We start from the raw sequence: 16,320 nt of genomic DNA, 5'->3' as shown, positions 1-16,320 counted from the left end.
TTTAACTTCTCTAAATACGTGTTTTAAATGTAGCTAGTATTCTTTTATGATGAAATGCTATTTCAAAAAAATTCGAGATAGTATTTTTCCAATCTTTTTATATTTAATCAAAATGTAATTTAACTAAAAATGTCTTTATTATATTCCATTAAACTTTTAATCTAAATAAAACGTGTTAATAAAGTTGTAATATAGAGATTTTATCCAAAATACGTACACTATTCAAAATTTATACATTTGCATAAGGAAACATGAATTATATGCATGACAGTTTCCAGTATGGAATTTGTAATACATAACTCCTATAGTGGTAAACTCATTGGACAAATTCCATCGATTGTGGTTGACGTCTACGTATTACACAATCTAAAACCTTTATGGACCGCAATTTGATTCAAATATGTATATATTTTATATGCTGCCGTTAATACAATTTGACAAAATACTGTTTTAAATATTTATCGATTCGTGATAATTGCCGTATGACAATTAAATCAGTAAATAATTATTCTTTCAATGGTGTTCAAAAAGTTGATTTTTTTTTCATTTGACTGATATCCAAATTGTATAAGATGGCAAAAATTATCCTTTTTCGGGTGATCAGGTTGTCATAATTTAGTTTACTTTTATAACTTATTATGTTGTTTTGCATTTTAAAAACAAAATTGTTGACGTAAAAATAAAAAAATTTAAATGATTTCTTATTTATAAAAATTGCGTTTTTGTTATTAATGAGAATTGCTATTACTATTATACAAGTTAATTTAAATCAAATATTTAACTGCAATTATAAATTATAATAAAACAATGAATTCGTCACAATTTTTATATATGTTTTCTTAATTTAACAAGTTTCAAAGGCATATTTAGTATTGAAAATTTATAAATGACAAAAATACAATTTTTACTCTAAAACAGTGAGATTTAATTAAACTTTTATAAAGCGTATTTCTACAACTTATTATTGTAATTTATAAAAATTAACATAAACTTGAACGCTAAGATAATACAACGTATTTAATTTCTGTAATTCACCATTTGAATAAAAAATTTAATAACTACGACCTTTCCCAACGTATAATTAGAAGAATAAAAATATTATTTTTATAACTTTGATTGCGCGTATATATTATTACTACCGAAGAGAACAAATTACCATTGTTTTGATTTAGTGTAGTTAAATACTTGCACGTACAAAGAAAATACAATGAAATGAAGTTATTTTATAAATAAAAAAAGTGAACATTATAATCATAATTTTGGATTAATATCATCATTTTAAAGTCACAATGATTTGAAAATGGACAGAATATTAAATAGATTAACATCCATTTGAACAAATTTAAAAATAATTATAAATAATAATCATATTATTAATGCTTTGTGGTTTTATTGATAATTTTGAAACAAATATACTCAAATAGAATTTAGAAATACCTTATAAAAATATATGAATTTTCATTTTTTTATTACTCGTTATCCTATGGATATTTTTATCCGTATAATGGACAGTTGGGTATTACCACGTATCAACATATCTCATAAGTTATACATAATTTACGCCATCAGTACCTAAATATCATAGGCCGACACGCATACTCTTTTCTTCACACGGTGTCAGTTTGTTTTGAACTTTGACGGAAGAGCGCTGCGTCATTAAAGTTTTTTTCATATTTCGCATTATAGATTTATACGCCATACTGTATTTACGTTGAAACACATTGAATCCGTATATATATATATTTAATGAAAAAATATCGTACAATTAATGTGTCCAACATAATTTTGAACACGCACATTAATTAACTGCATTATAAAGGAGTTATAAAATGAAATAATAGAGTTAGACACAGAACGCAATATTATTAATTGGGAACGTGAAATTAAAAACTATAAAAATTATGTAATATTATTTTGATATTTTTGTCAATGCCCCTCCTCCGACGGAGAAAAAACTAGAAAATTTAAACCAGATTCATTTTTATCTTCCGCTTCTTATATTTCTAGAATTAGAAAGCAGTCTAAGCTTCTTATTTACACACACAAGCTTGTGCAAACTCAAAATTGTATACTTACTTCTTTTATTAAATAATAACTGACTGAATTTTACAAAATTACTATAAGCTCGATCTTATCAGACCATGTTGACAATTTTGTAATTTTGAATATTTTGCCATATCCCATTCTTTTGTAATTTTGTAATAATTACTCTGTATAATTTACTCAATATTTTACCTTGCTGTATGCGTAACCAATTAAATTTCCTACTACTACTCACTAAATTTTTGTTCATATAAATAAAACTTTATCCTTACTATACGTCCAAGTTCTTAAGAAACTTGGTAATAGCTAACTCTCCCCTAATTTATGTTTTAAATCAGTTTTAATTCTATAAACTATTATCATTATGATCTCGACGTTTTTATTTTATATTACCATTATAATTTTGTATTTCATGTTGAACTCTAATTTTGGACCGTAGTTATTTATGTTAATGATAAAAAAAAAACAAAAATTTTGTCGTAATATTTTCAACTCATTCATTTGAATTATGACTATTATATTCTTTAACTTTTGGTTTTGTAACTTTTTCTTTGTAATTAGTTAACTAATTGAACAAATAATAAAGATAAATAAAATCTAATTGCACTTATTGCACAGTTTTTTATTACGCACTAAGACAAAAAATAACATTTTTATACCCCTCAAATTGTTAACTACAGTTATTTCTTTTTTGTTATATTATCGTCAAAACAATTAATTAATTATTGATTTTTTTTATAAAAAAAAAATGTTTTTTCAAATTATGTAACAGCGTACAAAAACAAATGTTGGTCAAATTCTATCTGCAGTTTTATATTCAGTTTTTTTTTTTAGTGGTTTTTCAATTTATTGCTACTTTACTTATTTACAGACAGTCAGTGATGGTGCGAAAACTTCTGTGGCGACAGCAGCGCAAGAAACAGAAGCAACGAAAAAGCAGCCGTCGATGCGCCCAACACCAACGGCCCGCAGTCGGAAGCGGTTGGCCAAGGTGCTGTTGGCACTGGCCGGCGTGTTCATTGCTTGCTGGCTGCCCTACGCAACAGCGCTCATTTACTCCAATTACCGGAGACCCGTCAAACTGGTCACCGTAGCGGCTTTGCTGTTCGGCCACACTCACTCGGTCGTCAACCCGCTGGCTTATTGGTGGCTAAACCGGCATACGTTCCATCCGTGTCCGTGCTGGAAACCCGACGACGACGATGACGACGGTAACGGCGTTTTCGTCGGATGCGGACTCGGTTGTGGCGTCGGTGGTGCCGGAGGACATGGCCACCATCGCAACGACGCCCGTCAGCCGTACACACCGACACGACTCAATCGGTTGCTGTTTCGTGCATCCAACAACCAGCGCAGCCGACAACCGTCATCCACAAACGAAGCTGCCCTTGGCCCGTTCAATCCAAGATTCGCTACTCCCAAGAAACGTCCAGAACAGTTACCCATCAAAAATCCTGCTGCGTTGTACTACGCTTAAGATATTTTTGTGTTTGTAAAATGTTATCAGTTTTGTTTAAATAAAAAGATCCCTTTGTGGTTTCAACACGTACCGTGTTGCCTTATATATACTTTGTCAAATAATTGTTATGTTTTTGTAAATAAATTTCCTGTCCATAAGTTATTCTAAGTTGAACAATTTTCGTGTTAAGCTCCTCGTAGATTAGTATTAAACAAATTTGTAACTTGTATACACTTTTTTGTAACTGAGGCGGTGCTTAAGTTTTAAGCATTTCGCCGTCTTGAACTGATATTTAGCGACTGAATGTTCAAATAATAATTTAATCTTGTTCGAAATTACGTGTCTTATTAAATAATTACTTGTAGAATACAATAAAATTGTTGTGATGATTATATTTTATTGTTGTACTTAGTTTACTTCTGTTATGACTTGTTGTATACATTTCTTCGTTTGTTGTTAATCGCTTTATTGTAACAATAAGAAATCGTATAAAATATCAATTGTGTCAAAATATACCAGTTTATGAAACTTTAGTTTTCTACTAGCTCCTTTCCAATGAAATCCAAGTGAACGCAATACTAGGCAATAAAGAAGTACTTTAGTTTTTAGCAGCTGACGCGAAGTTTTCTGCTTACGTTATAACTATTATAACAATTGTACCAACAGTATTCCGTTTTGTATCTAAAGTTTAGGTATTTATCTTATTATCAAGTTAATGCTGGAACAAAAAGCTGATTATTCGGTAGACCTTACAATACAACAAACAGTGCAATCACTATAATTATTGCTGAAATAGGGTGTAAACTAACTCAATGTTAGTAGTATGAAAACAAGATTAATTTATTTGCTCGGTATAATGACCGCAAGGTCAATGGTGTAGTAACAAATGAAATAGAGCCTCCTATTGTTTTGCCAATGCCATGTAGTACACATTTCATATGAACAATTCCGTCAATAGTGTTTTACAGATTTAATTAGTTGCCATCGGGAAGTATTATATATTAATTTATCATAAGCATCGATTGTAAATTATTGTTTGAATACTTTAATTAAAATATTGGTTTAAACTTTACGACTTCCAGGTTCTATTGTTATTCAACACACAAAAAACTATTAAAGAAATTAATAATACTCCACAGTAACCTGCTAATAATGTTTATTAGTCACTGTGAAATTTTTATTTTAATACTGCATACCTACGTATTATTTTTTTATTTTCTGACAGGTATTTGCTAAAAGCAAATAAATCATTGAATTATTTTTACAAACTTATAAATAAGATAGTAGACGTATCATTTTTTGTTTTTATTAGTTTATGAAATTAAAGTGTATTGTAAAAATGATGAAATATTATCACGTTTAAAATTTATAATAACTTTACTTAGCTAAACGGGACAAGTCTTGCTGTTAGAACTAAAAATAATAGTAATAATAACACAAACAATAAAGGATGTTATTTTAGAACAGACAATGTATTCGTTCCATTAGAGTAGCTCACAAATGGCATTTGCTTTAAGCGGTACAGGTCATCGACAACGAAAGGCTTTGCTAATAATCGTTTTATTATTAAAACGGTAATCAAGCTGACGAGTTTTGTAATGTATGTAGTTATTAGTGGATCTATTTTTCATCCACGTCATATAGCACTGCTAATGGCTGTAAGTATATCTGTTGAAATATATGACCTAACTCACGAGAGTTGGGTCAGTGAAAATAATATTTAATAGTGCAAATAGTATTTCATAGATGATGTATTTCACTTAAATCTTACTGTTATTTACTGTTAGTTAATTATAAATATCCATATTCTTCCAAAGTCTAGTAATTTTTTTATTTTTATTAACGTAAAATGATATTTGAAAATTTGGGAACAATTCAACAATATTTATACGTGGTGACCAGTGATAAAAAGTTTGAGCTCTACAAATTAAGTTGTATGATAACATTGGTAAAAATTAAAATTAATATATTTGAATTTTTATGGCTTTGAATGTGTTAAAACTTTCATGGATTGTCTTGTTGCTTGAAGTGCTTGAGGATATATCCATGTTTACAGTTGAGTTCTGACGTTTCGGACTCATTGCAGAGTCCATCTTCAGAGTGATGGTTGCTAGTCGGTGGCTGCAACTATTTATGGCTTTATTATGTTTTTCATTTCTATGGCTTCTTAATTTTTCGCGATTCTATAGCTTCTTAACGTTTTGCATTTCTATGGCTTCTTAACATTTTTATAGCTTCTTAAAATTTATGCATTTGTATAGGATTTTAATGTTTATATGGCTTCTTAACGTTTTGAATTTCTATGACTTCTTAATTTTTAAGCATTTTTATGGCTTCTAAGTTTGCATTTTTATAGCTTCTTAAAATGTATGCATTTCTATGGTTGCTTAATGATTTACATTTCTTTAGTTTACACCACTCGCGTTTTTTTTTATTTTAGTCAAATAATAAATAATATAATTTTTTATGTAATTTAAAAACTGTAAAAATCATTTAAAAAATAATTCAGAACATTCACTAAATCAAAAATTATTAATGATGTCAAAAATAGCAGGAAAAGTTAGGTAATCAGGGTATACTGCAAAAAATGTACAGGTTTACATCTCAAAAATGTTTATAGATTCGATGCAAAGCTGAGATGGTTTAATTAATTTTACCATGATATATTTATTTTTTATTTTTTTGTGTCTGTTACTACTTTTTTCTCAGCTCTCACTGGACCGATTTTTTTTAACGATACGTCAAAGATCATAAATCGTATCTAGTTGAAGACAATACCCTCAAAAATTGAAAATTTTGCCTTTGTTCCCTGTAAATAGTAAAAATCCCCCAAAAAATTACAATTTTTAGAATTGGTAAATTTCGACATTTTTATCATTTCTTTTCTAAAAATTGCCATGACTTATTTTAAAATGAACAAATCAAAATACATATTTTTTATATTGAAAGCATAGATATTTCCCTTTCATTCGACATAAATATTTTGAAAATCTATCCCTTTACCTGTCTACAAGGGGGATTTAAAATAACATCTTCTGTACAAGAATTTAACTTTTCCAACTTAAGTTTTGAAAATGTTCCAGAAATACTCTGAGCTTCAAATATATATTAAAATAAAGCTAATGTTATGTACTATAAGTTCAAAAAAAAAATTGTCCCGACGTCTTATCTTCTATGTGAAAATGGTTGCCGTAGTTAAAAAACATGCAATTTCGGTGTTAAAATTCTTGGTATTGTATTTCAATTTATTTTAAAATACCTTGTAAGTGGGTACACTGATTTTCATGAATATTATATAAATATAATTGATATAGAATATAATGTTAAACTTATTTCAATTTATTTTTTTTTTAAAGTCGATAAAGTTTAATTTAACTTTTGAATCAGCTTAAATTGCCAATTTTTCTAAAAAAAGAATGCGACGAATGTTTAGCAATTCAGTAAAACTCATTGCCCGTGGCAATACTTTTTTTGAAATTTTTCCATAATTCTTTTTGAATTAGAATTTTGCTTTTCAATAATTCACCAATTTTTTAAAATTAAACACTATCTACAGATTCGCATCGAAGTGTTTCTTATGATAGTGATTTTAATCACTATATATTAAAAGTCAGTGGCATATTAACAGGCATGTGTATGTGAGCTGGAAGTTAGTTTTTTTATTTTAGAGGAATTTCCCCTTTCTATAAGTAAGATAATAGGAAAAAATGGAGATCACATTTATATCAATTTACATAAGAAATAGATGCAATATGATTTATTTTCACAAAGAGCAGTGTTATTCGGAACAAAACAAGTATACTATGAGAAATACTGGTTATTCGTTTAGTTAAAATTTATATTATTAAATCTTTGATATTTAATTATTTAAAACGACATATGTCATTAGATATTCATGGTCAACTATTTCACAAATTTATTACAAGTATTTACCTAGTTAATATACAACAAAAATACATGTATCTACTAATATAATATTCACACGACTAGTAAAATAACAAAATAATAATAATATTATATTTAGTTACTTTGTAAAAAATAATCCAAAAATTACAATACGTCAGTATGATATTTTTAATATAAACTTTTATTTTACACATAATTAGTTTATTTTGACATAAAGTATCGGATATCCGTACACAAATATATAATTTTTATTAATAATTTTAATAATTTTATCTTACACTATATGCGTGAAAAACTTTTAGAATTTTTACACATGTAAAAATGTGGATATTTTTTTTTTTAGAAGTATAATATTTGCTGCATTTTTTAGAAATATAATTGTTTTTAATAGATAACTTATTTCATAACCTATTTAATATTAATATTTATTATGAAATAAATAATTCTAATATGTAATATTATAGCTAAATACAACCAACAAATATTTGTAATAGGGTCATAAATAAGATGTTAATGTAACGTGTTTATAACACATGTGAGTACGTCTAAGTATACTCTTATGTCAATTATAATAAAAATATTGAAAATTGATATTACGCTAAACAATCATAAGATATAAAATTCGAGAGTGTTAGAATTTAAATTATACTTCATAAATTGTTACTATAAAGTCTGACGAAAAGTGACTATCGATTATGTGAAAATATTATGTAGTTCTAAATGTTCTAAATTGTGATTTTAATTATGCAACGTGTTTCCTTAACTATGCCTCACGAAATATTTTTAAAAGTATAAAACTAACCTGTTTTTTTAACAATACTTATTCCTTGTTGAGCTACTGTATAAGAACAATAAAATTTCTTTTATCAACCGACATGCCTTTAACTATGATCAATATTTGATTTTCAAATTTCAATTATGTATTGTTTTTTTACCACGACATAATATTTTTATTAAAAAAGAAATTTTTTTTATTTATATTCAATTTCCAATTAGTTACTGGACTTTTACTGTTACTGGAAGAAAAAAAAACATTTATTTATACGTGGTGTGAACGCCAAAAATCGATTTTGTACCTATGCTATTACTTCTGTTCATTACATTGTTATGAAACAGTAGCGCTTATTGATTTATGCATTCGCGACCTGTATAAATAAATGCATATTTTTTTTTATCTTATTCAAATTTAATAAACTCCAAACTCACTGGGAATCAAAAAAAAATTTTTATTGAATCAAACCTGATGATACAAAAAAATACAAGGTTGTTATTTGAAAAACAAAAGTTAATGATAGTTTTAGGCATAAGATAATGGATAAACAAAAAATCATTATTGTATTAAAAAAAAAATAATAAAAAATTATAAACTCTTATATTTTCAAAAAATATTTCGTAAGGCATTAAATAATATAAAAGTACACAAACTTCTAAAACATCAATGTCACAACTTGCACAAAATAAAACTTAATCATGTAAAAACTTAGTGTAATCGTAGTATTGAATAAGGTGAGAGCAATTAATTAGCACACATTATAATATTTTTAACGTATAAGGTAACTACAGTTATTTTTTTTATTAGATTTTATACACTAAAAATAAAGCTAACACATTGATAAAAAATCACAATTAATATTATATTTATTAGTAAAACTTGATTCAATGCTACTATAGTGGGATATATTATGATTAAGGTCGTTTTTTTGTTAAGTTTATTAACCTTAAAAAACAAGCGTTACAAAGCGAGAATAATAACTGGTGTTTATTTTAAGTAAAAATAAATGGGGGTAATTAGTTTTTAGCTAGTAAATAAAATTAAAAATATATAAGACCATCAGGTAAATTGACCTTTCTAACGTTCACTTAATTTAACGTTTAAATGTAAATTAGATTTCCATATTTGTACAAATAATTTCATATTGCATGAATTTAAATATAATGTTAATTATAAAAAAGGTACGTATTTTATTTTAAGTGCCTAATGAAAATATTACTCATGATCTATAATAAATATTACTTATTGGTTTTTATATACAAATCAATTCTATATTAAATATTCAAAAAAGTGTTAACATTTTTTTACGACAGACAGGCAATAAAATATGTGTTATTATATTATTATTATATTCTTTATTAACAAATTTCATCAAATTTTTTAATTAATATCGAAAATATGCACTAAAAATAATAAAATTATCGGTATTAGTATTTAAAATACATTTGAAAAGTATTTCAAAACTATGCATCATAATAAAATTCTTAACACAAATTTATCAATATTCGTTGAATTAACACAATTTCTTTTTTATAAAAGTCTATGTATACTTTAAATATAAATTTAATTATTTTCATAATATTATTTATAAACTTAGCAATTATATTTAACATCAATTTTAAAGGCTTATAAGAAAGTTGAATAAATTTAAGAGTATTTGTAACAAAATCCCATTAAAATTATTTTTAATTATGTAACAAATGAATGACAAAATTGTAACAAAAAAATACAAAACTAAATCGAACGAGTAATTCCAAATAATTAAAATACTCCATATTTATTATTCTTTAGTAAACTTTTTAAAGTTCTCTAAAGTATAATATTTGCCGCTGCTGATTATATTAAAAGGCTAACAAACATTTAAAAAAGGACTATAATAATTTATGCCAAAATTTTGCACAATTAATTACATTGTGTCTAACTTGTAAATGAAACAAATGTTATTTAATTTACGTTTGTTTTGAAGCGTATAGTTAGTTTATGGTACATGAGATCAAACTTTTAAACTTGATTTGCATATTTATTTTACAGTTTACAGTGTGAAAATACAGTTTTGAAAATATTTCTAATAAAAAACTTAGTTCAACTTAAATCTGAATTCAAAATACCAAGCCGCGGTGAGTGACAACATTAATCTAAGAACGCCAACATCGCCTATTATATTGTTAAAATCTCCATCGAGTTATTTAAAATAAAATTGTATCATTTTTTATTATTAATATTTGCTTTCAATGGAATTATTTTTCAGTGAAAAAATATGTGGTTTTTTTTTAGTTTTCATAGCTGTCGATAAGAAATATCTTATACATTATTAGCTCATAGTTTTTATTTATTATTGTCAGCTACCCATTTGGGACTTAAGTATCTACTCCCTTTGGTTGCTACTTGACATATCTAATAAAAGTAAACTAAAGACAACCAAAATTCTTCGAAAAAGAAAATCTTTCTAGTGATAAATTGAAGTTGAATTGATAATTTATGTAAACTAAACTTGAATTTTATTACTAATCAATACGTTCTATAAAAATAATTTGATGTCTACTATAACCGTCACATGCATTTTTCTCAGAAAATGTTGTTTTTAATGACTTTATTAAAGATATTTATTTACATAACTGATATATTCCCTGATATGATTTTTTTTTTTAAATAATTTTGTAATAATATTTTTTTAACATTATTTTTAAAATTGCTATCCGGTTGCTTATTTAAAAATTTTAAATCGCTTATTTATTTTTACTATAAACGGATTATTATTATTAATATAACATATAAGATATGACCACTTTATGAACTCAATATCTCTAGCTAATCATTGGAACTTTCTAACAGTTAACAACTTTTTTTTATACCAGAGGATTGAATGTTAAATACAAAACATTCATGTTTGATCGGAAACTGGATATTACGTATGATTTTTTTACCCAGTTGTTTTATGGTATTTGTGATCCTGACACTAATTTCAACTGACCCCGTTTACTTATTGTTAACCTCCTATTGGGTTGTTTGTTTTACCTTTGACTACGTATTTTTGTTGTACTATCATTGCGGATGTAAGAATTATAATAATATTCCGATGTTGTGTTGACCTAACTCAATGTTTGTGTAACTAGTTTGTAGACTTGTCCTAGTGGTCTAATACTATAACATCTTTAATATAGATAAAATATAAAAAATTCCAAAAATTCTTGTTTTTAAAAATTAATAAAAACGATAATTTTTTATTTAATAAAAATTGTGTATTTTATTAGACATTACTTTGGACATTTTTGGTTCTTTTTACAATAAATACAATTTTTGTTGACATGTCAAAAATATATAAGTAATATACTGATTATTAGTAAACACAATGAATTAAAAAGTAAACATCATTCTTAATTAATTAAATACCATTAGCCACCGTCATTCAGTATTATTTTACCCTTAATTTTATAGTCTATATTAAGAAATAAATAAAATACTTTTTAAATTAAATAACATTTTTTTTTTTAATATAATATTATTTATAATAATACGTGTTATTATAATAAATTTTAATAAAAATATTAGCTAAAAGTTAAATACTTGTACAAGTATGTTTTTATGAGGTAATATTAAATATTATTATTGACCAAGCAAATTACTACTAAGACAAAAGTTAGTGTTTAGAATACATAAATGTAAAAATATTATTGCTCTCATTTTATTATTGTTACTTAGAATATATAACGATAAATTTGTTTAAGATACAATAGGTATAATGTTCTCATGTCTTTCAGTTGTTCGTTTGTTTTAATGTTTAGTGAGTATTCACAATTTATGTAAATGATTAGTGAAATAAAAATGTGTAAAGGTCCACCTTATAAATATTCGTTATGACAAAATATTTATATAAATTAGAATTTATTTCCATCATAATGTAACTTTGATTTATGTTAGCAAATGCGACCTAAAATTATAAATTTTATACATAATGAGATAACTTTATGATTGCTGTATATTGCATTGCTAACGTTTAATACATTACAACTATGCCAAGAAACTTTTATGTTAATATTACAAAGATAAACACGAACGTTTGTATAAATTATAAAAAAAATGTTTACAATTTAATAATTGATAAACAAAAAGTACAAAAAAATATATAAAAGAGGTGATAGAATTCAAATAAATTTTTAATACACATAAATATTTGAAGCCTTTCCCATACATGGAAAAATATATCCTGATAATCTGCTAAAAAAATGTTTTCACCAAAAAAACCAAAAATCAAGATTTTATGTAGAATAATAATTATGTTGAAAACAAAATGACGCTTATCATAAGTCCACGTGGTTTAGATAAACTGTTTTTTCTTTATCTTGTAAAATTAAGTTTTTGTGACTTAGTATCTTTCCCATGCCAGTGCCTCAATTGTGATTTAAAATTCATGATTTATTTATAATTATCATGTAAGTACATGAATAACAATCAAAGATTTGCTAATGCGTTGTGAGCTTACAATCCAGTATTTTGTAATTAACTTGTACTGTTCAATAGGTACAATAACAATATTGATAAAATAGAAATTACATTAACTAAAACAATCATATAGTATTTCCATTGTAAGTTGTTAACTAGTTGGAGGAAATGTCATCCATGCGCTACGGTTTCTTATCTAATAATTGGGTCAAAGGATGTGTATCGTATGCAAATGTTAATTGTTCATGCAGGATAGTTTCCTGGCTTTATATATCACAATCATTTGCAGTCTATGTGTACAACACCTGAGTAGCCAAGCAAATAATACTATCCATGAATTATTTACCAAGTTTTACAAAATAGATAAACGTGAAACGTTCAATACATCAGTGTTTCCAAGTTACTTGAAATTTTTGATATCATAAGAAACTTTTATATAAATAATTTTTTTTATAAAAAGTTGAGTGAGAATGTATTTTAAAATAATATTTGTCCTGATTGCATTGACTGGAATTTTTCAAGACGTTTACTGTGGTAATAATACTGTAATATAACTGTTTTTTAGTTTTAATAATAAATAAAAGTTGATTTATTTGTTTAACTATTAAATTGAAAATTGTTGATATTTTTAAATGTTTCAAAAATTTTATGTAACGATAATGAGTTTTACATAATAAATTATTACGAAGAATATAAACTTACAGGAGAACCAACAAATAAAATGGAAGTAGGCGTCTATAATCTGATGAAAAATAAACTAAAAGATATGATTTATTCGAGTGAAACAAATTTTGGAGACGAAAAGCGACTTCAAAAGAAAGAAGTGATTTCTGAAGATGTAATTCCGAAGTCTAAAATAGAAATTAAGAAGTAGACGTATTAAATTACATTTTTCAATACAATAATAACCTTTATCTTTTGTCACTATTCAACAAATGCCACTTCCGAATAAATATTTCATTAAAATTTTTGAAAAAATCAATTTTTTTGTTTTTGCGCTCAAAGACTGAATGTTTTTATAGTATCATTTAATAATATTTAACGTCCTCTTTAAAAGTTATTGCTTGTACCATAGAGAACTAAAAACTTACATAACCCAGTGCAACGGCATCAAACTCTGGTGCTTCTTATCGAGGCACGACGCGTTATTAACTAAGCTACGTAGGCCCCTTTTTGATTAATGTTTCACATTTAATTTAATTAACGATCAATTACTATATGTATATATTCATTATTTAATCTGTTTCTTTGGTAATTTTTTGTTTTAAATAGTTTAGTTATAATTATTCAAAATTTTTATAATTTTACCACCAGCTAATTTTCAATCATCAGAAACGTAAATTCAATATGGTAAAAAATGTCATTATTCAACTACGAAATTTATTAGTTATTTATTGATCTTTCTTTTATTGTATTTATAAAATGAAAAAAATATTTATTGTGATTTTTAAATGAATAATACAACAATAAATTTGATTGCTCTGGTAAATAAAATAATGACGAGTAATATCAGCGTCAAAATTCAATTTATAAATCATATAAAAATTAAAAAGAAGAAAAAGGCTGCAGTCTTGTGTTATTAAGTACCTATTCAGTCCATATCCTATACTTTTTAAGGGTATCAATTTAATTTTTTTACATGACAATACACATGTAAAACTAGATTATATGATCTTATTAGGAAAATGACTGGTTGATAACAACTTTTAGACTAGTACTTCGAAAGTTATTACCATTTTAAAATATAGACTGAAGGTAAGGTATAGGTATAACTAGCTTACATAATAGTAAATAATAATGCAATTAAAAAAATAATTAGTCGATAACAAATTTTGAATATGTATTTCTGAAATTATTTTTATTTTTAAGTAATTGAGGGGGTTATTATAAACATATCACTCTGTGTATAATAAAAAAAAACTCTATTTGTTATATATTATTTTCTTAAAATTATTGTTATTTTCATTTTAAATGTGAACAGTTGATACAAAAATAAATAATTATACATTGTCCAAAGTTATTTTAAGAGCAGATCCGCTGTCCATATAATAAATATTCAAAACATTGGAAATATTAAAATTAAAATTAGCTCTCAGTGATATTATATAATGATTACCTGACAGCTAACTATGTATAATACACTTGTGAATATAAATCTACTAGTCAAAATCATAATGTTATTTATTTATTGTTCGAAATATAGTAATTGAAATTTAGGTCTATTTTCTGAAAAATTATATTTTATAATTTTATAAATACTGTGCTAAAATGAATGATATTACGAACTCTGAATTTTGTAGCCAAAGTGAATTTTTATTTTAATTTATTTTAAGAAAAAAACATTTTTATTAAGTAAAAATAACTACTAGTTATTGAATTTAATAAATTCAAGTAAAATATGGTTATTTTAGTTCGATTTTGAAACAATTTACAAGGAAAATGGTTCAATTCGGTTCGAATATCACTTATTATAATATAGTTAGATTTATAGAAGTTACTCCTCTGTTCTATGAGACTGTGATAATAATTCATGCCATATTGTACTGAGATTTCTTTAGCTCCACACAAAAGCTTTTGAAATTAGGGCTGTTACTCACTATTAAGAAGTTGACGAACATTTCGGTTAATAAAATATACAAAGTAATAAGTATTGATTAATAATAACTTTTGTTATGACCAAAACGTGAAGTATTTTTTTAACGTCTTTATACGAATAGGTATTTCCTAAATATTATCATAACCCGTACACATGTTGTTCTTTATGCTATAAAAATATAACAGAAGTTATTTGCCTATTCATATTATAACATAAAATTACAAGGGAAAAAGGCTTTCATATTTTTTCTCGGGTGAATTTCACTTACCTACAACTTTACAACTTTACGAAGCCAAAGCGAATAATAAAATATTGCGGAAATTTAATAAAAGTAATGATGAAATTTCTGTTTTAATGATACGTTTATACTAAAAATTCAATGAATCTTATTATATAATAAAACATTGAAAAATTAGTCAATGTTGTAAAAATTACTTAACGATGTCATTAATTTTCAATTTTTTTTTTTTAATATAAGAGTTCGAATATGTTATTCTGAGAATATTATTTACAAAGATGAGAAAATTTGCTTCAGCACTCCGGATTGTTTAATATTTACCGCCTATCATTTTCTGACGAAATCAATTGTCCTATTGAATAGGGGATAAGAATAATTCCATTATCCCTCTGCCAGTCATAAGAGACGACTAACGAGGTTGCATCAGGTCGACAGGTGTAAAATTTTATCAAAAACTACGAGGAGTCCTGAACAGAGTTTAGGCAGAATTTTCCCTTTTTGGATGTATGCGGGGACAAAAGGTCAGAGAAAATAAAGTAGTTAGAGACGGAGAAGGCCTGAAGAAAATATAGTATTTTAAGTCAACCCGCATAATTTTTAGTAAGATACAAGTTTGGTATGCGCATGACAATTTTTTATAAATTTACATTAGTTTTTGAAGTTTTCACTAATAACAGGGCATTCAAAGATTGTATTTAATGATAATTATGTTATCATTCGTTTAACTGTTGTACTAAATAATAATTAGTAGGTTATTATGAAGTATAATTTTGAATACATCTAAGTATTTTGTGGCCATATTATTATTTTTTAAATTTGGATCTGGGACTATTTTTCTGGTAAAGTTTTTCTAGAACACATATCAT

At 25.6% G+C, this 16,320-nt stretch overlaps 1 protein-coding gene and 1 long non-coding RNA gene across 3 annotated transcripts in view; both read left to right on the top strand.

Moving 5' to 3' along the window:
- LOC126910473 (galanin receptor type 2) overlaps window positions 1-3,607 on the top strand; it is a 54,878-nt gene extending 51,271 nt beyond the window's left edge. For both annotated transcript variants that reach the window (XM_050693078.1, XM_050693077.1), the window contains one exon: window positions 2,915-3,607. In XM_050693078.1, the coding sequence (XP_050549035.1) occupies window positions 2,915-3,520 (606 nt within the window). In that variant the 3' untranslated portion in view covers window positions 3,521-3,607. The remainder of the gene's footprint in view (window positions 1-2,914) is intronic.
- Window positions 3,608-12,922: 9,315 nt separating this feature from the next.
- On the top strand, window positions 12,923-13,602 carry LOC126910508 (uncharacterized). Its single transcript, XR_007705259.1, has 2 exons — window positions 12,923-13,154; window positions 13,325-13,602. It is a non-coding gene; the product is annotated as an uncharacterized LOC126910508 (long non-coding RNA).
- The last annotated feature ends 2,718 nt before the right edge of the window (window positions 13,603-16,320 follow it).

Source organism: Daktulosphaira vitifoliae, unplaced genomic scaffold (genome assembly GCF_025091365.1).
Source record: "Daktulosphaira vitifoliae isolate Bord-2020 unplaced genomic scaffold, ASM2509136v1 Scaffold_1, whole genome shotgun sequence".
Classification (NCBI taxonomy): domain Eukaryota; kingdom Metazoa; phylum Arthropoda; class Insecta; order Hemiptera; family Phylloxeridae; genus Daktulosphaira; species Daktulosphaira vitifoliae.
Note: the sequence above shows the minus strand (reverse complement) of the source record. Positions and strands in the feature narration are given on the sequence as shown.